At 42.3% G+C, this 20838-nt stretch overlaps 1 protein-coding gene across 4 annotated transcripts in view; it reads left to right on the top strand.

Annotated features, from left to right (window-relative positions):
- Positions 1-1056: 1056 nt before the first annotated feature.
- The window catches only part of KIAA0319, a 36705-nt gene continuing 16923 nt past the window's right edge, over positions 1057-20838 (top strand). Inside the window, exons 1-6 of one of the 4 annotated variants that reach the window (XM_079983760.1) lie at positions 1057-1445; positions 5463-5628; positions 10579-11315; positions 12175-12367; positions 19428-19526; positions 20560-20657. In XM_079983760.1, the coding sequence (XP_079839886.1) occupies positions 5574-5628; positions 10579-11315; positions 12175-12367; positions 19428-19526; positions 20560-20657 (1182 nt within the window). In that variant the 5' untranslated portion in view covers positions 1057-1445; positions 5463-5573. The other 3 variants (XM_079983759.1, XM_079983761.1, XM_079983762.1) reach the window with 3 other exon arrangements.

Raw genomic sequence — 20838 nt, 5'->3', positions numbered from 1 at the left:
GCTTCGTGGCATTTGAGCACTGATGTACCTGCCAGGGATGTGCGCTACCTGTTTGGTTTCCCCATGCCTGCAGTCCTTCCCAAACTATTCCTGAAGCTGTCATCTGTGCAAGCGTGGAGGCTGTCTCAAATGATAACGGTAATAGTAGTAGTAGTAGTAGTAATAATAATAATAATAATAATAATAGCCGGCAGGATCAGGCCAATGGCCCATCTAGTCAAGCATCCTGTTCTCACAGTGGCCACCCAGTGGATTGTGTGAAACCAATAGACAGGACCCAAGCACATGAGCACTCTCTCCTTTAGTATTCAGAGAATTACTGCCTCCGACCATGAAGGCAGAGCACAGCCATGGTGGCAAGTAGTCATTGAATTTGCTCCATGAATTTCTTCAGTCCTCTTTCAAAGCCACCCAAGATGGTAGCCATTGCTCCCCACCCCCATGGGAGTGACTTCCATAGTTCAGGCGCTGTCTAACACACTTCAGCTTAATCACTGCTTATATCAAATTGGATGTAAGCTTGCTTGAGGGAAAATGCACAAAACAGGAACATTTCTCAATAAACTACAGGATAGATAGGACTTGTGGCTAACATCAAACACCAGCAGTGGGAGTGCTTTGCTCCAGCGCTTCATGCTTGACCTTGCATGGTTTGTGGTGATTTTCCTGACGAAATTTCAAAGTTGTGTCAGACTTTTCAGTCTTTTCTCTAAAGTATGTTTTTTTTTAAAAAAAACACCACCACCTTGCTCTTCTGCAACTGGCCCGATGTCAAGGAATTAAACAACTACATGACTTTTAGAAAACTTCTGAAGGCAGCCACAGCCCTGTTTAGGGAAGTTTTTAATGTTTGATGTTTTATCGTGTTTTTAATATTCTATGGGGAGCCGCCCAGAGTGACTGGGGAAACCCACCCAAATGAGCGGGGTATAAATAATAAATTATTATTATTATTTTAGCCCCTTCTAAGGATGCATGAGGTGAGTTGGGTGGAGCTCAAGCATCGCCCCCTGGTGGCGGGGTTGCGATCCAGCTCCAGACCATGGATGGCGGATGCGCTTTAGTGGCTGAGAAGGAGGAAGGGAGACCGAGCGTTCGCTGTGCCTGTTTTTTTGTTTTGCTTTGGACAAGAGCATGAAAAAGACTTGCAGGCATCGATCGCCTAGGCTTTGCTAGCTTGGCCTAATAGTACGCACACCCACTTCCAATTTTTATTGCCCTTGGTTACAAAATAATAATAGTAATAATAATAATAATAATTAATAAATCCTGCAACAGCTCCTGCTCCGTCCTGTAAATCTTCGGGAAGACAACGAGGAGGAGCAGATGGGGCACTGAAGGATGCAGCCGTACCCTGCCGAAGCATCAGCTGCTGTCCCTGGCGCCGCCCGATCTCTCTCTCTTTCCTAGCCCCACCCCCTCCTCGCTTCGTCTCTAACCGCCAGGTAAGAAAATCTGAGCTCCCCGCCCGCTTCCATCGTAGGTCGGTGCTGGCGACTTTGTGTCGCATGCAAAGGGAAGCCCTCGCAAGCCGTTTCTGCTTTCAGTAAGTGGGGTGTGGTGGAAAAGGGGTGCGGGGTTGGTCCAGCAATCGCTGGAAGATGCATTTGCTTCTATTTCTCGATTTTGCTCTGGCCCTGGGTTTTTGTCTTGCACACAGCCAGCCTCTGCTCCCAGCAAGGTGAGATCCCCGTAAGGATTTTGCAAAGGGGAAAGTCAAATATGTTTCATCTCTCTCCCCCCCCCCCCCCCGCTTTCCTCCGCTGCAACAAAAACAAAAAACCGTGGTCGTCTCCAGGGGAAATGCATTTCATCCTTTTAGTGCCTAGCAAATTTGCAAAGAGGCTTTCTCTGCAGCTTCCTCGCCCTGACAGAGCGCTTGTGCATCCGTCACTGGGAAAAAAAACCCTGAAGGAAGATATAAATGCCTTTTGCATTCATCTTGCAACAAGGAGTCAGATGCATGTCTGCCGGGCTATGTTTTCACATCGCTGTGTGTGGGAACCTCTCCCCCGCCTGCTGCTGAGCAACTAGACGAAGTTGATGGAAAGAGCAGCAATGGCTGGTTGCATCAAGTGATGGGGGACATCTCATAAAAATATCTTCTGCAAGGCATAAAAGTGGCTTCTATAAAACAATCACTTACATGTTCCAAGTTACTTACAACCTTTTGGCTAAGAGAAACCAGAGGCAAATGATTTTTGTTTGCTTGTATGGGATGTACTAATCCAATTTTGCACCAGATAAGACAAATGCTTCAAAATGTTTGTGAGAAGCACAGATCAGGGTGATAAGAATTCAGTACTGGCAATATCCCATTTAAAGATGAAACGGAATAGGATTGGGAGACAAATATAGCGAAACATAATGTGCATGTTTACTTGGGACAGCTGCATGCGCCGGTGACACTTAATGGACTGCTAGGACTACATGGTTCCAACAAGCAATACTTAAATTTTTTATTTTGTTTTGTATTGCTCGTGTTTGAAATTGGAATGGCAAAAATAGATGCGCCTGGTGAAAATGTGTTTTCAATTTAAAATGGATCTTTTCCGGTGTCCATAACACACCCAACAGCTCTTGCAAGTGTTGCCCCCCAGAGACTACAAAGCACTGTTTTGCCTGAAGCAGGAGTTCCTATCCCTGCCGTCTGTACATATAGGTGGCCATGTTTATAAAGCAGGGAACATCTTTCTGTTAGCCTCCCAATGCCCCCTAAGCACCGGCAGGAACCATGGAACGCCTTGCAGTTCCTTCTTCACTTAAAAATTAAGAAGGTAATAACATCTGGTAGCAGATGTCCTTCCAATATCACTAGGTCCATCTAGGCCCAATAGCCAGCCTACAAATTTGGCAGGAGCATACCATAAAAGTAGGGGGGCAGTTTATTCTTAGGTAAAGGTAAAGGTACCCCTGCCCGTACGGGCCAGTCTTGACAGACTCTGGGGTTGTGCGCCCATCTCACTTAAGAGGCCAGGGGCCAGCGCTGTCCGGAGACACTTCCGGGTCACGTGGCCAGCGTGACATCGCTGCTCTGGCCAGAGCCAGAGCCGGAGCCAGAGCCGCACACGGAAATGCCGTTTACCTTCCCGCTGGTAAGCGGTCCCTATTTATCTACTTGCACCCGGAGGTGCTTTCGAACTGCTAGGTTGGCAGGCGCTGGGACCGAGCAGCGGGAGCGCACCCCGCCGCAGGGATTCGAACCGCCGACCTTTCGATCGGCAAGTCCTAGGCGCTGAGGCTTTAACCCACAGCGCCACCTGCGTCCCTAGTTTATTCTTATGTACACATTAATGTTTTACTTGTATTAATGAAGGCTATATTAATAATGATAATGATCATAATTGGTGGTACCTGCGCCGGCCCTGCAGCAGTGTCAGGCCAGGCTAGAGGTGAACTATTTCTAGGTGTACCAGAACGCAAAAGGAAGATGTCCTGCTGACCTGACCTTCATTCTTCACCTCATTGTTCTTCACCGCCTTCCTTGGCAGTCTGTTTCACTGTTGAACAGCAAATGTTCTTCCTGATGTGGTTTCCAGGCTCCTTCTCATCCAGGCAGTGACTAGGCCCAAACCTGCTTAGCTTCAGCAAAGATTGTTGCATCAATGTGCCTTCAAACCACACCCTTGGTCTAGATTTTGTTGTGGTCCAGCATTGCTTAGGGTGAAATAAGCATAAATCTCCTTTAGATCAATGGAATTAAGGGGTAATTAAGCTTTCCCTGAATACAGAGATCTTTAAACCCCAGGAGTAGCTTTATAAGCTCTGGCTATTTCATATCGACAACTGTTAAGTGCTTTTCTCAAGAAGACACATGCGTAGCATGGTAATTAAGAGAGAATTATCTTTGTGGCTTGGCAATTTCAAGTTGCTTTCACACACACACCCCTTAAGAAACATACATGGACTTTTATCAGGAAATAAGCAACCAGCGTAGATTTTCACTGTAATGTAGCTTTTGTAAATATGGAAAAGACTGGTTCCTGTTGTCCTCAGAAATAATGAGTTAAGATGGGATTTTACTATTTCTCCACACTTGGAACTTCTTGCTAAGTGTGTATCAGATTTGGAGTCAACTCCTCCAAAATGGGGCATAACATAAACATTCAAATAAATAAAAGTGCTACCAATGGATTTTGGCAATTTTTGTGTCTTGGGGCTCCTATTAATGGTGTCTGACCTTTGATCAGCTGTCTGTTACTACACAGATTAAGATACCCTTGGAAAGGCATTTAAAACTGGATGGCTTCAGAAGTGTAGGTTATTTCTAAACAGGTCTATTTCTACTGGCCTTGTGTGTCACAATATAGCATAAATTTCCTTTTAATAATGGCATTTTAATATCTTGCCGGAGCAATTACACTGCTCATTGGCTCCTAGCATGATTGGTTCTTGAAACTGTATAACCTTTCAAAACCTCTCATCTTTAGAGCTCCCTCGCTATTCAAGGCGACTTCAGCAATTGTTAACGCAGGCATTTGACTAGGCATCTGTCATATCTGCTTAATTATTCAGTCTCAAAATGACCTTTTAAATGAAGCATCTCCCCACCCCCAGTTATTTAGCAACTGAGAATTTGGTGCATATCTTATCAGCATTTAGCTGAGTGGCTTGATGGCTGTTACTACTCCCTCCCCAAAATAAAAGCTATCAGGATTATTTGCTAGCTGTGCTTTCTGTCGTCATGCTTGCACATCACGATAAGCCAGAGTTGCTGACTTTATCATAATTTATTCTGAAAGAGCAGCAAGCTTCTTCAAAAGAAACAAACCAAGTTGGCTTCCCATGGTTCTGAACCTGAAGTCATGGGGTTTCTCTTTAACCAACCAGTATTGTCAGCCAGCCTTAAACCATGGTAGGGAGTTGTTGTTGTTGTTGTTGTTAGTCTTACAAATCTTGGCGTGATAGGAACAGTGGTGGCTGGTAGGACGGAAGGAAGGGAGCCCAGCAGTAGGTGGCGCCAGAACAAATGACAGTTGTAGCCAGCTAATACTCAGCTTCTACACAACCTCCTCCCTGCTGCGTTCTGCAAGGGCAACAGTGTCACTAAGGAGGAGGAGGAAGATGGCAGACAGTTCTACTCCAGAACTAATGTTAAGAAGCTAGGGAAGTGAGGGGAAGGGTGGGGTTTGGCTGAGAACAGAATGAGGTTGGTGTGGCAGTGCTCCATTTGCCCAAATTGTCCATCTTCCCCTGGGTAGGGAGCAACTAAGTAAGATCCCAGATTTGGATGCTGCATCAAGCCAAGTTACCGTAATTGTGGCTCCCTGATTTCTTTCTCTCATTCCCAACAGGGGAAGAAGAGAGTGGGAGTTGTCAGTTCACAGTAAACCATGGTTGGCCAGCAATTTTTCCTAGCCTTTTCTGACTTTTGTCACTGCAATGAGGTAATGTTTGCACACTATTATTTGCTTGCTAATTAATGTTCATCACAACGTTCTCCTCCCTTTGCTCCCCTGCAGGCTCTCAGCTGGATATTGGACAGAACTGGCAGAAACGAAGGGGTTTTTTTTAATGCAAAGTCTTCAAATTGCTACCTGAAACTGCGGTTGATATTGCCTGTTGAAGGAAGAATGGCTCTTGCGCTAGAACTAGGAGCCTTGTGCTTACTCTTGGGAATTCTAACAGGTAGGGCAAGACTCTTCGTACTCATGCTGTATAAATATAACAAACCATTATTTTGCTTTTGAGGCCAGGAGAGAGAATAACGGTCTGCACACAACCCAGGTTCTCCACTGTGCACAGAACCTCAAAATAATTTCTGACTTGCAAAAGACTCCCAAATGGCTTATGAAGATTGTGATAGAAGTAATAGAAGTATCTTAGTGTCTTAGCACCAGCTGGAGAGTCTAAATGGATGTGCACCATACAGTATAGACAGGTCACAGTTGCTTGAGCAGTTCAGTCCATACCTCACAGTAAACCATGGTCTGAACCAAGGGTCATTGCTTGTTTTGCTCCCAACAAACATTTGGTAAGCCAAGAAAACCGCTTGGAGATTTTTTGTACAATCAATCATTATTTAAATTTTATGAAATGAATAAATTAATAAGAACAAATATTTGCTTCACATCATTGCTCGTTTGTGGCCAAATAACCCGTGACTCCTTGGTTCAGGCACAGCATTAAGTCAAAAGTTGTGTTTTTTTGCTCTCACTCACTTGTGCAGAGGAGTGAAGCATTCACAGGAAACCATTAACTTTGGTTTACCATGATGTGTGCGTGCTATCATTGTAAACCCTAAGCTGCCTGAATTTCTATTTCTTGTAAACCCTTTACAGACCATTTGTGCAGAATGCCGTTGAGGTTTTCCCTTTTTCAGAGCTTTATTTTTATTTGACTCGTTATTTTCCTTGCTCTCGTTTTGCCCTCCCCCCAATTGCTAAATCTCCATCTAGAAACAGTGCTCTACTCTTCCTGAAGCAAATGATTTCTCCCTCCCCTCCAAAGGCTTCCTGTGTTTCAGAGAAGAGGAGGCTGCTGGGCACATCAGTAACATGAAAGTAACCCAGAGATAGAATTAAATCCTATTTATTATGTACAGGAGCTTAAAACCACATATAGTTTAACACTGGAGCCTTGGATGAATTTCTGACTTTTGCTTGGTGAAAGATTTTCATAAGCCCTGCCAAATGTTGCCAGAGTTAGTTAAGCCTTTTTCAGTATGTGGTTAAAAAAATTCTTCCCTCGCCCACACCATCTGTGAGTGATGATCGCGGCTAGTTCAAACTGATCTACAATTGTATGATTTTATGAGTAACTGGTTTAGGGTTAAAAGTTTGTTTGTTCATACATTGGGAGTATGGGGTGTTAGGGGAGGGGTAGCACCTCTTATGATGGATGTGGGTAGCGCTGTGGTCTAAACCACAGAGCCTAGGGCTTGCTGATCAGAAGGTCGGCGGTTCGAATCCCTGCAATGGGGTGAGCTCTCATTGTTCGGTCCCAGCTCCTGCCCACCTAGCAGTTCAAAAGCACATCAAAGTGCAAGTAGATAAATAGGTACCACTCCGGTGGGAAGGTAAACGGCATTTCCGTGTGCTGCTCTGGTTTCCAGAAGTGGCTTAGTCATGCTGGCCACATGACCTGGAAGCTGTCTGCGGACAAACGCCGGCTTCCTTGGCCTATAGAGCAAGATGAGCGTGCAACCCCAGAGTCATCCGCGACTGGACCTAACAGTCAGGGGTACCTTTACCTTTTAGCAGGGCTTGTCACCTGGGCAGCCCAGGGCCTCCACACACACTGCCTAGGCTTGCCCCCCCCCCCCCGGGGAGATCACTTTGGTGCTGTTAACTTCACCCCCGGAGGTGCACTGAAATCTTCAGTATGTTGCTGACGTTTTCCTTTGTGATTGTGGGCCTGTGAATCATTCCACCACCTCTCATACTCTGAGAGCTGCTAACTAGACTTGCAATGTTGATGTTGTGAATGCTCAGTTAAAGTGTTCCTTAGTTTTCTGCCTCCATTCAGCAATCCATTTATTTTATTTTAAATTTATGTGTCTTATTCCTAATACTCTGTCATCTACGTCAGTGATCATCAGCAATTTCCCACCATCAGTTAGTCCTAGACCATTCCCTGGGCTCCATGAAAATTGTTTCTTACACTTGTGTTAGAAAGGCTGTCATTTCACATTTATATAGTTGCTGCAACTTCACGGACCGAATAATGTAGCTTGACAATGCAATTCTATATGCACCTAGTCAGAAGTAAACCCTGCTGAGTTTATTGGGGCTTGCACCATAAAGTGTGCATCGAATTACAGCCTTGACCACTGAAGTAAAGGCACAGGAAGGTATACATTTACACTGTGAGAATTTTTCTGACACCTTCACTTTAGCTGCAGTCCTATTACATGCTTGCCTCTGAGTAAGCCTCACTGAATTCAGTGGGGTTCACTTTTTGAGTAGACATAGTTTAGCTTGCCCTGTTACTTTTGTTTGTCATGTGTCTTCTATACTGTTTCCCCCCCTGTTTTTTTTATTTTTTCTAGTGTAGGACACCTTGAGGCCATTTGGTGATAAATACCTTAGATAAATAATAATGAACAGATTGTCCATGCTTTCCACACCATCTGTAAAGCTGAAGCCGATTTGACTCACATTGTTGTTAAGGGAATAAACTGGTGCATGTGTCCTGTTTCTGACATCTTGCTTTCATCCAGTTGTCTCCACCCACAAGGCCTAGAAAACTGCCATTTAAAGGTAATTACAGCTGAGACCTAGATAGATGCATTAAAGTTCATAGTAACAGAGCCAAGCCCAATTCGTATTTTGGATAGAGAGGCCACTTGTATGTGGCTCAAAAAGATTCGGTGGAAGACACTTTTTAATAGATATCTGTTCACTTGCTGCACACGTATTGAAAAGGGCGAAGGCTGTGTCAGATGTTCTGCTGACTCACTGACAATGAAATTAAAGTGACTGTGTAAAAATCATGGCTTTTGCCGTTATGTTTTTATTTTAAGACTGGGATATTAGAGATGCCCCTCTTGCTTGGCTACCCACTATTGGAGGCAGGATGAAGGGCTTGATGGATCTTTAGCCTGATTTGACAGGTCTCCTGTTACATTCACCATTAGGAAACTAATGGGATGAACTTAGCTAGGAGGTGGAGAATGTTTTTTTAAAAATAAATAAATAAAAATAATAACAGTAATATAAATAGATAGATAGATAGATAGATAGATAGATAGATAGGATAAGTGAATTTGACAGCGTGAGTTTTGGCTTCTAAATGACCAGCAAACGTATAAGTCGTATATGGATTACACCACCACTTCTGCAAGCCAGTTTACACCATGTTGTTCCTGCAGTTAAACTTATGCTGTCCCTCCCAAGAATATAGCGGAGTCAGAGATGATATGCTGAAGTGGCTTGTGCAGTGCTCAGCTCCCGGCTTCCTTATAGTCCTTATTCATACAGTTTTGCATCTTTATCCTTATCCATCCCCTCACTTTAGACTTCCACTGTTTTCGGTTTGAACTATTGTCCCATCTACATGCATGCAGGAGCAGCATGGATGTAGCCAGGATTTTTATTGGAGGGGGCAAGATTTTTGTTAAGGGGGCCAGAACCGATGTGATTGGTCAGTTAGTTAAGTATTTCTGTTGTTTTACTTGATCTAAGGGGGGCAGCTGCCCCTCCCTGACCCCCTTGGCTATGCCCATGATGAACAGAGTGGAATCCACTTCCTTGCTGGTAACAGGGGTGGGTTTGTGTGTGTGTGTGTGTGTGTGTGTGTGTGTGAATGAAAACAACCACATTTGCAAGCCATACCTGCAAGGCCAATTGTAAGAGTCTGTCCCCTCATAATCCTCACCTGGCTGGGAACGTTAGCAGTGATTGGCTGGAAAGGACCGTCCAATGGGCCCCATCTGTGTGGTTGTTTCATTGAGTTCCTTCATGCCCATGTGGCGTGGGATTGCAACATAAAATGCTGTAGGTGCATTTTGGCAGGGCTTGAGATGCCTTATGCGACTTGATTCTGAGGAAGAGCTCAGCAGCAAAAATAATAACTGACAAAGTATAATTGGGGGAAACAGACTGGGGGGGGGGGAAATCAAGGTCTTAAAACACAATCGCCGCATCATTTACTGTTAATTAGTCATTTGTGTACTGTCTGAATTGGTTCTTCAGCAGGATCCCAGAAATATAGTAGTTTGCTTAAAGCAGAGGATGGCTCTCTGCCTTGTAGAAGTGCCTAACTCTGATTCCCTGCAAACAAGATGCTCTCTTTTTCAGTGACTCAGCAGGCTGCATTGCCTAGTAAGCTTCTTTGTGTGCTACCCCTGTTTCAGTGGTAGCATAAAAAAACAAAGACCTTTCATTGTACCTCTCTCCAAAATAAGTGAGATGGATGCAGTGATATGTCACTTCCAAAAATAGGGGGAGCAGAATTCCCTGTCTTCAGATGCTAGTTGGAAAACCATATTTTGCTGTCTGCTGGACAAGAGCTGTGATTTATTACCCCCCCCCTTTTCTTAGGCTAGTTTGGAAGGAAGGTGCACTCAAAGAAGGGATCTGATTCTTGTTACTTTTAATTGAGTTTTTAATTATTTGAGTGACGATTCAGGTGATTCCTTGTTGATAAAATGACTACTCTCTAGGTAAAGAGTAAAGGGACCCCTGACCATTAGGTCCAGTCGTGACAGACTCTGGGGTTGCGGCACTCATCTGGCTTTATTGGCCAAGAGAGCCGGCGTACAGCTTCCGGGTCATGTGGCCAGCATGACTAAGCCGCTTCTGGTGAACCAGAGCAGCGCACAGAAACGCCGTTTACCTTCCTGCCAGAGCGGTACCTATTTATCTACTTGCACTTTGACGTGCTTTCGAACTGCTAGGTTGGCAGGAGCTGGGACCGAGCAACGGGAGCTCACCCTGTCGCAGGGATTTGAACCGCCAACCTTCTGATCAGCAAGTCCTAGGCTCTGTGGTTTAACCCACAGTGCCACTCTCTAGGCTACATTAAATCAATATAAATTAATGAAGCTTTTTATTTTATTTTTATGAGAATGCATTGTAAGGGGAAGGGCTGTTCAGCGCTTCTGCTCTCTTCTGATATGTGTACCTATCATTTCAGGGTGTTTCTGCGAACAGTGCAGAGAAGGCGCCAAGTATTCGGACGCAATAATATCTCCTAATTTAGAAACCATGAAGATTATGCGGGTCCCCAATGCTGTGTCGGTGTCAGACTGCACGGCAGCCTGTTGCGATCTTTCCGACTGCGACTTGTCCTGGATGTTTGAACGGCACTGCTACATCGTCAGTTGCCAACGTAAAGGGAACTGCGAGCCCAAGAAGATGGAGAAGGTGAAGTCCTCTTTGATTTTTGTGCTAAGGCCTCCCCAGAGGCCCTCTGCACCGCTGGGGTACGGGCAGGTCCTCCGCCCAATGTCGCTCCAGGGAGACCCATCAGACGAAGTCAGTAGCCTGAAAGAGCTGGCCTTCCTCAGTCGGGAGGAGAGCCCAGACTACCCAGATGAATATGGAGATACGGAGCAGAACCCCTTTCGGCTGAGCCTCAAGCCTGAAGAGAAGGAGGATGTGAACTATGCTGACTGGAGTTTGTTAGTGGCAACTGAGAATGGCTTCAATTCTTCAGGGCTCAGTGATGGAGACAAACATGTTGACCTGGTCAGAAGTGAAGAAGAGAGAGGTCCTTTGGAAACTCCAACAGGTGCAAATGAATCCGAGGGAAATCATGTCACCGAACGTCCCGGAGAGTTGCCAGAGATCACGTTGGGCATGATGGAGAAATCTGCAAATGAATTAGGTTTTCAACCGCCTGATGAAACCAACAGCACCTGGCAGGAAGAGGTATGTTACCAGTATTTCATTTTTTGAAATAGCATTGGAGTAACATAGAAATCTGCAAATAAAATAGTTTGGTTTGCCACCAAACTAGATTTTTTTCCTGAATTCTTTGGTGGGAACCCATGCCTGTTAAGATGGAATAAAATTGATAAAAGGCTTGTGGTGCTGGTGGAATTTTGGCCTAATCTTTGTTTGAGGCAGTTAAATTCTTGCTCATGTAACCGGGAGTTGATTTTAAGAAACGGCCCTTAGTTAATGCGGAAAATTAGCAGTAGTCTTTGTTGTTTGTGAAAGCTGAAAAGCCTAGATTAGTGCTGATGACTCCTAGATTAAGTTAGGAAAGCCTAGATTAATTTAAATACACTTCCTTTCCCCCCCCAGTTGCATTGCATATCTTATGGGCAACTCAGACAAATAAGATTTCATTGTGCTAGTTGTACGGAAGGACAGGAAATTTCTCTCGCCTGGATTTAATAAGCCTTTTGCTTTGTGCGCATTCATATCACACTTTACTGTTGGTCTCCTATATAGCTATGAGGGTGCCTGGTGATGTACTGCTTTCACTGCTTGTAGATGGAATTATTTTGCAGAATTTGCATAGGTGTGTGTTTATCTCCAGCGGTCCCATCCTGTTTTTTTTGTTCAGTTTTCATAGCAGAGCTAGATAAATCCCAGTCATCTACTTGCCCAGGTACTTAAGTATTTGATGCTGGGACTTGGGAATGTCACTGGTAAATGCGATTGATTCTAGCTGTAACTTAATTTTGCACTTTTACTTCCAATACAGTGTTTACGATGTGTGTCATGATGTGAGAGGAGAAATATACACAATAATTATATATTCCTGCAATTCATCTCGTAGGTTCTAACAACTTCCCATAATCCTTCTTCATCAGACACCCTGGGGTTTCTCTCCACCACCGCAACACGAGCTCAGACATCAGACCTGCGAAAGCTTATGCAGGATGATGCCACCCCCCTTCCCACCGGTGCTGTTTTCACCCAAGCTACTGCCACAGATCAAGTATTGTTGCCCACTTCTGCCACCAAAGATGGTAATGTAAATTCTTTTGAGAATAAGGCTTCAATCCTAACTGCACGTATCTGGGAGTAAACCCCACTGAATTCAATAGGAGTTACCGTACTTTTCTGTGTTGTAACACGCCCCAATGTATAAGAAGCCCCTTCTTTTTTGGGACTCCAAATTGAGAAAATTGCCCAAACTTGTTGTTAAGCTTTTTTTGGGGGGGGGGGTGTGCCAAAAATCGCTCACCCATGGGACCAACACAGCCGATCACACGCACATCAACGAAGCGGCCAATCGTCTGATCGCTCACTGAAAGCAAACGCCAATCGCCCACCCAATTGCCGCAGCAGCCAATATCCTGCGGAACTTGACGCAACAATCAATCACCCGCCAAAACACCACTGACAGTCTCCGGCTCATAGCAGCCACCAATCGCCCGTCCAACCTCATCATTATCCATGTAATAATAATAATAATAATAATTTTTTTTATTTATATCCCGCCCTCCCCAGCCGAAGCCGGGCTCAGGGCAGCTAACAACAATAAAATAGTGCCACATTCTAAAAACATTTCATTTTTTTTTTTTTTTATAATAATTTTTATTAATTTTCACACATAAAATGAAGAACAATGTAACACAGTATTACTTCATAATCATCAGTTCATAACCTTTTTTCTTTGACTTCCCCATACCTCCCTATCCCTGCATCCTTGTTTAAAATTCTTTAGCAACCCTTAAGTCCATTGTCTTAGTTCTTTTTCATAAATATTTCTTAAATTTTTTTTTGTTTACTGCTGCAATTCTTTACTTCTTACCCCCTGACATCTTAACATTCCTCAATTTTACAATTATTTTTAAGATATATCTTGAAGTTCTTCCAGTCCTCTTCCACTGTCTCTTTCCCCTGGTCCCGGATTCTGCCCGTCATCTCAGCCAGTCCCATAAAGTCAATCACCTTTGTTTGCCATTCTTCCAGAGTAGGTAGTTCTTGCATCTTCCAATACTTTGCCAGTAGAATTCTTGCTGCTGTAGTGGCATACATAAAGAATGTCCTATCCTTCCTTAACACCACTTGGCCCACCATACCCAAGAGGAAAGCCTCTGGTTTCTTAGGAAAAGTCCACTTAAGAACCTTCTTAATTTCATTATAGATCATTTCCCAGAAAGCTTTAACCTTTGGGCAGGTCCACCAAAGGTGGTAGAAAGTGCCTTCAGTCTCATTACATTTCCAACACTTATTATTAGGCAAATGGTAAATTTTTGCAAGCTTGACTGGGGTCATGTACCACCGGTAGATCATTTTCATAATATTTTCTTTTAAAGCATTACATGCAGTAAATTTAATACCGGTGGTCCATAACTGTTCCCAGTCAGCAAACATAATATCATGACCTATGTCCTGTGCCCATTTAATCATAGCTGATTTCACCGTTTCATCCTGTGTATTCCATTTTAACAGCAAGTTATACATTCTTGATAAATTCTTAGTATTGGGTTCCAACAATTCTGTTTCTAATTTTGACTTCTCTTTCTGAAATCCTATTTTCCTGTCCTGTTTAAACGTCTCATTTATCTGATGGTAATGCAACCAATCTCGAACCTTAGGTTTTAGTTTCTCATAACTCTGAAGTTTCACCCTTTCACCATCGTATTCTATAATCTCATGATATTTTGGCCATTTAGAATCCATATTAAGCTTTTTTACTTCCCTAGCTTCCATCGGTGACACCCACCTAGGGGTTTTGCTTTCCAACAAATCTTTGTATCTAATCCAAACGTTATACAATGCTTTCCTTACAATATGGTTTTTAAAACTTTTATACACCTTTACCTTGTCGTACCATAAATATGCATGCCAACCAAAACTATTGTCATACCCTTCCAGATCCAAAATGTCAGTATTCTCAAGAAGTAGCCAGTGTTTCAACCAGCAGAAAGCTGCTGATTCATAGTAGAGTCTTAAGTCCGGCAGGGCAAACCCCCCTCTATCCTTTGCATCAGTTAAAATCTTAAATTTAATTCTGGGCTTTTTGCCCTGCCAGACAAATTTTGATATATCTTTCTGCCACTTCTTGAAACAATCCATCTTATCCACAATCTGCAGCGTCTGGAATAAAAACAGCATTCTAGGCAATACATTCATCTTAATGGTAGCAATTCGGCCTAACAAGGAAAGTTTCAACCTTGACCATATTTCCAAATCCTTTTTAACTTCTGACCAACATTTTTCATAATTATCCTTAAATAGATTCACATTCTTGGATGTTAAATTTACCCCCAGGTATTTTACCCTTTTTGTAATTTCCAAACCTGTTTCATTCTGGAAACTCTCTCTTTCTTCCATTGTTAAATTTTTTTCCAACACTTTCGTTTTTTGTCTATTCAATTTAAAACCTGCTACTCGACCAAATGTTTCAATTAATTCTAATACTCTTTTAGTACTAGTGTCTGGCTGTTGCAAAGTCAATACTAGATCATCTGCAAATGCTCTTAATTTATAATGTCTAACTCCGACCTGAACTCCTTTAACCAACTGGTCCTTTCTGATCATGTTTAACAAAACCTCCAGGACCGATATAAAAAGCAAAGGGGATATTGGGCAGCCCTGTCGTGTACCTTTTTCTATAGGTATTTCTTCTGTTACCACGTTATTTACAATTAATTTGGCCTTTTGTTGAGAATATATTGCACCTATACCGTTTTCAAAACCTTGTCCTACCCCCATCCCTTGGAGATTCTTTTTCATAAAAGTCCAACAAATGTTGTCAAAGGCTTTCTCCGCGTCCACAAAAATCAAAACTGCTTTCCTATTAATGTCAACGTCCAGCAGCTCCAAAATGTCTATAATGTTCCTCACATTGTCTGACATATGTCTACCTGGGAGAAAGCCTGTTTGGTCCTTATGAATCTCATCTGCCAACACTCTTTTCAATCTTTTTGCCAAAATGTCTGCAAAAATTTTGTAATCCACATTAAGTAAAGATATAGGGCGGTAGTTTTTAACTTGGTTCTTCTCAGTCTCTGTTTTCGGTATAAGTGAGATGAAAGCCTCTTTCCACGATTCAGGTGCCTTTTTCCCCTTTAAAATTTCATTGCAAACTTCCTTCAATGGTTGTATCAGCCATTCTTTCAGCAATTTGTAGTATTTGGCCGTCAGGCCATCTGGTCCTGGTGATTTTCCCAATTTCATATTTTGAATGGCACCCTCTATTTCTTGTTCTGTTATTTCCTCATTTAAGATCCTTTTACTTTGTTCTGAGATTTTTGGTAAGCCGTATTTTCTAATGAATTCTTTTATTTCTTGCTCGTTGGTTGGCCCTTGTGCATACAATTTCTTAAAAAAGCTTTGAAAACAATTGTTGATCTCGTTGGGTTTGTGGATAATCTTTCCATCCATTTCTAAACTTGTTACCGTGTTCATTTTCTGCCTTTTTTTCAATTGCCATGACAGAAGTTTCCCACATTTATCCGCTGACTCAAAAGTTTTTTGTCTCATTTGCTTTATCTTCCATTCTATTTGTTGGTTCATAAGTTCCATGTATTGCATCTGATGAAACTTTATTTCTCTCAAAATCTCATGAGACTTTGGTTTGGACCTCAACTTCTTCTCTCCTTCTTTTATTTTTTCTAAAATTTTTTCCTTCTTTTCATTTTGTTGCTTCCTCTTAATAGAATTTTGTTGAATTAGGAAACCTCGCATCACGGCTTTGCTTGCGTCCCAGATTATTCTTTTTTCCACATCTGTTTTCCTATTGATCTCAAAATAATCTTTTATTGTTTTAAGGGCCTTCTTATGGATCTCTTCATCCTTGAATAGGGTGTCATTCATTCTCCATCTAAAGGAACCAGTTGTTGTTAGTTTCATCTCCATCTTGACCGCATTGTGGTCGGAGCACGTTTTTGGGCAGATTTCTACTTTTTTTGTTCTTGACGCCAGACTACTAGAAATCCAAATTTGGTCTATTCTTGTCCATGTCATTTTTGCTTCAGAGAAGAAGGTTCCCTCTCTCTCTAGAGGATTCTTTATTCTCCAAATATCAATCAAGTCCATAGTTTCAGTCATTTCGAAAAAGATCTTTGGTAGTCTCCCTTCTTTTGAAATCACTTGTCTCTGTGCTTTATCCATGTTTGTTGAAACAACTCCGTTCATATCTCCCATCATTAGGATTTTATAGTCTAAAAAGTCAACTAATGTCTCATGCAACTTCCTAAAGAATTCGGCCTTCCCTTCATTTGGGGCATAAACTCCCACAATTAATATCTTTTCTCCTTGAATTTGTATTTCAATTGCCAGGTATCTTCCTTGTTCATCTTTAAATATTAATTTTGGAGCCAACTTTTCCTTTGCATAGATCACCACACCTCTTTTCTTTACTTTGTCTGATGAGATGAATTCTTGACCAAGTCTCTTATTTATTAATAATTTCCTGTGTATCCTGGCAATATGGGTTTCTTGCAAACATATTATGTCTAATTGTTCTTTCTTCAGAATGTGAAAAACCTGTCTTCTTTTCCGAGGAAGGTTCAAACCATTACAGTTCCAACTAAGGAGTTGCAGAGACATTTTGTATTTAGGTAGCTGTTCCTCCAACTGCTCCAAGCTTCTGCTCTTCCTCCGATGGTGGTAGTGAAAGTCCAAATGACAAATTTGCTATATCGGGTGGTTCCCTCTCCTCCACGGTTCCTTTCTGCAAATCCTCCAGGTACTTCTCTAGAAATAGTTCTTTGTCCTGAATTGTTTTTATTTTAATCTTCCTTCCATTGAAGTTAAAGGACAATCCTTGTGGAAATTCCCATCTGAATGGTATGGTGTTTTTCTTCAGCAGGTCTACTAGACTCTTGTAATATGTTCTCACCTCTAAAATGTATTTAGGAATGTCCTTAAAAATCTGTATCTGACAATTTTGGATCACCAATGCCTTTTGGTAGTGCAAATTCAATATTCTATCTCTTTCTTCTTTTGATCTCAATGTAATTAAGCAATCCCTTGGTTTTTTGTCCTGCCTTCTACCCAGTCGAAAGGCTGAAATTATCTCAAGTTCCTCATCTTCCTCCCATTCTTCCCGCCAAAAAGTTATGATATTCTCTGTGAGAAATTTCACAAGGTTGTCCCCTTCCACTTCAGGCACCAATCTAAATTTTAAATTCTTCTCTTTACGTTGAAGTTCCAGTAAGGAGAGGGCTGCATCATGCTCATTCACTTTTTTAACAATAGGCCCAAATTTTTCCCTTGTCTCTTCAGCTGTTATTTTTGCACTTTCTGCGATCTTTCGTGTTTCTGAATTTTCCTGAATTAATCTATTTATAGAATCTGTGTTCGATGCGACACTAGCCGTATTCACGTCCAACCTTGTTGTCAACTCTGTTAACTTTTTAGAGTTCTCTGTCGAAAGTTTTGTCAATGCTTCCAGGGATTGATTTATTTTAAGTAGAGCCTGAGTCATAGGATCCATAGAAGCTGGTGTTTTTTCCTGCACAGCTGCAGTTCCTGATATAGAGGCCCTTTTCTTGTGAGCTTGTTTTGCTTTCTGCCTTGTTACTATCTCATCTGTAGGGGCACTCATATCCTCAAGGTCGTTCTCACAGAGTTGATTCCCAAGTGGAAAATCCCACTGTTACTTTTTCAAGTGCAACAGTTTCAAATAGAGCCCTCTAGAGGGAGCATTCAATTGTATCCAAATGGCAAAGATGGAAAAACAACAAAGAAGCAAGGGAGTACAACAGTAGCCAAAAGTTTCCAATATCCAAATTGTAAAGTCTCTGTTTTTCTATGTGGCCAAAATGCGACAAAGTACATCTAAGGTCCGATAACTTTTTTGCAAACAAGTCCCCACTTCTCAGAGTTTAGCAGACCACGTCCCAGGTGTCTTGTTTGGGCAGCCCGACCCCAGGGGATTTGGCAATGGAAGTTCTTAATTTTTCATTAATTTTCCAGCAGATTAACAACGTTCCAATCCCTTCCCCCCTTCTCCTGCCAGTCTGGGGGGAGGTTTTAAGTCCGATGTCAGTTTGACAGCTTAAAAAAATTAGAAAGGTTTCCTTTAAGTGCAGCTTGATTTTCGTTGCTTTATTCCTTCTGCAGTTCCGGGGAGGCAGACTTCCTTAATTTTTGCCTTTCCCGTTTTCAGCCAATTTTATTTTTTAAAAGTCCCGTTACTTTTCCAATCTTACTCACGGGTGTTGTGGTCAAATTCCAATTGCAGGAAGGAATCGGCGCTCTCCGCTCATGGCGACGCGGCTTCACTCCGCTAGCTGGGTGACGACTCTCAGCACCGCGCTTACCCCGATGCCGCTCAGAAGCCTTTAAAAAGGCTCCCTCACAGTACCGGGGGCGCAAAAGGTGCCCACCGAATCTCCTTTGTTCACAGGCTCCGCGCCTGTGATTTTAGGGGTCCCCCGCTTGCCGTAGCGGGTAAGACCCGAACTAACGGAGCAGTCCTGCCTCGGAGCTCGAGGCTCGGACCGCCATTAAGCGCTGGCGCCGACCGGAAGTCTAAAAACATTTCATTATAAAAATTAATTAAAATCAAATTGATGGCAACCATAAGCTTAAGTTCTGTAAAGATTGCCAAAGGAGGGAGTGGGGAGACAACCCCACTTTTTATGCTTAATTTTTCAAGAAAAAACATAGTCTTATACACGGAAAAATACGGTACTTCAGAGTGGATGTATCTAGGACTGCACTGAAATTAGAAGTGCTAACTTCTCAAACTGTTGCTTGAATCAGGCTTGTAAAAAGCTACTTAGCTGCTTGCATGTGGTGAGGAAGAGAAGAATTTTTTAAAGCAGGGAGAAATCCTTGTGCTAAATAAATTATCTGCTTAATACTTCATCAAATAAAATGCATTATTATTATTATTATTTTATTATTAAGTTTAAGCTTCAGAGGGAAGATTCATCAAGTCTTGATGAGAAAACAACTGTCCCAAACCAATGTTATTAATATACTTAGAATCATAGAACTGTAGAGTTGCAATTGCATGCTTTACCAACTGAGCTATCCCAGCTGTTTCAGCAATAGAAAATTCTTGCTATGCTTTCCTCAATACATTGTTTTAAAATAACTTTTTAAAAAAATTATACGCAGTAAAGGAACTCCTGGTATCGGCTGGAGATAATCTACAAGTAACTTTACCAGAAAACGACGTTGAATTGCATGCATCTGTAGTCACGCCATTCCTTTCAGGTGAGTTCTTAATGCAAGTGGGATGGAGGAGAAAAGCACCAAGTTGCTCGTCTTATGCTAGAAACCATGTAGAGACTATCGACAAAAACCTGAATAAACTATGGTTTGCCCAAAACAGTTTCCTTCCACATTCATTTGAAATGGAAAACTATAGTTTGTTGCAAAGTGAAACCCCTTATTTCTTCCTCTTGCAAATGAAGGGGTGGTACATGTGTGTGAATTCAAGCATGGTTCGCTTGCTTTGTTTAAGCTGGGCCAATTATTCTCTCGTAAGATTCTAAATTATTCAGATATTAAATGTGCAAAGTCAGTAAATGTATGCAAAATTGGGAAATCTGCATGAACATTGTTGGCTGACACAGCTAATGTTGAGTATCAACTTTGTGTTTGGCACCAACTTTTAATTGTGAAAAAGGTAAATAAGGTTTAATAGCTTTATGTAAGTTCAGGGAGAACAAATGAGGGAAGTAAGGATAGAAGTTTTTTCAGAGACAAAGTCATTTTAAACTGATGGGAAAAGTTAGATTATTGCACAGTATGAAAGTCAGAAATTCTACCAGTAATTCACACATATTAGCTGGCTTATGAGGTGTGGCCATTCATACTGATTATGTATAAAAACTTCGCTTGTTGATCAGTTTGGCTAGTTCAATTTTTAGGAAATAGGGACAGTTGCCAGTGACCATGCACGCATCACAATTCTTCCATAACTGGTCCCAGTTCAGATACTAATGCAATCTTCACATGATGTAGGATTGCCATTTCATTTCTTCATTTCACTGTACCCCATGCTGATGTTCATTTGTGCGGAGGACTTTCTCATGCAATTTCTACCCTTCCAAGTAGAAGGGAAAATAAATTGTCTGAGCAGACCATCACTGTAAAATGTTCCGCTTATACCTTAAGTGGTGGAAGGCAGTGGGGCCTTACGTTTCTCTGCCCTGTGAAAGCTTGGCGAACATCAGAGCCAGGATCAGGTCTCTCTTCCAAAAAAGAACCATAACCAGTTGCTGTGCTGCTTCCTCCTTTTCAGAATCGGCCTATAGTTATGAGTGGAGCTTGATGAGTCACCCTGATGGTTACAATGGTGAAATGGAGGGCAAGCACACGCCAATGCTGAAACTTTCTCAAGTAAGTGAGCTGCTCCTTAGAGAGACTTGACTCGTGTTTACTGCAGGGTGTGGCAAAATGCACACTCAGCTACTCTGGGTAATGGCTTTAGAGATGCTTTGCTGTAAGGCAGTCGTGTCAGTTACAAGTTGCCGTTCTCAATGGGCCTATTTCTCTCCAGATTAGAGTGGTGTTCCTAGTG

This window comes from Podarcis cretensis (assembly GCF_951804945.1).
Source record: "Podarcis cretensis genome assembly, chromosome: 7".
NCBI classification, from domain to species: Eukaryota; Metazoa; Chordata; class Lepidosauria; order Squamata; family Lacertidae; genus Podarcis; species Podarcis cretensis.
The sequence above is the reverse complement of the archived record's forward strand: the minus strand, read 5'-3'. Positions and strand labels throughout refer to the sequence as shown.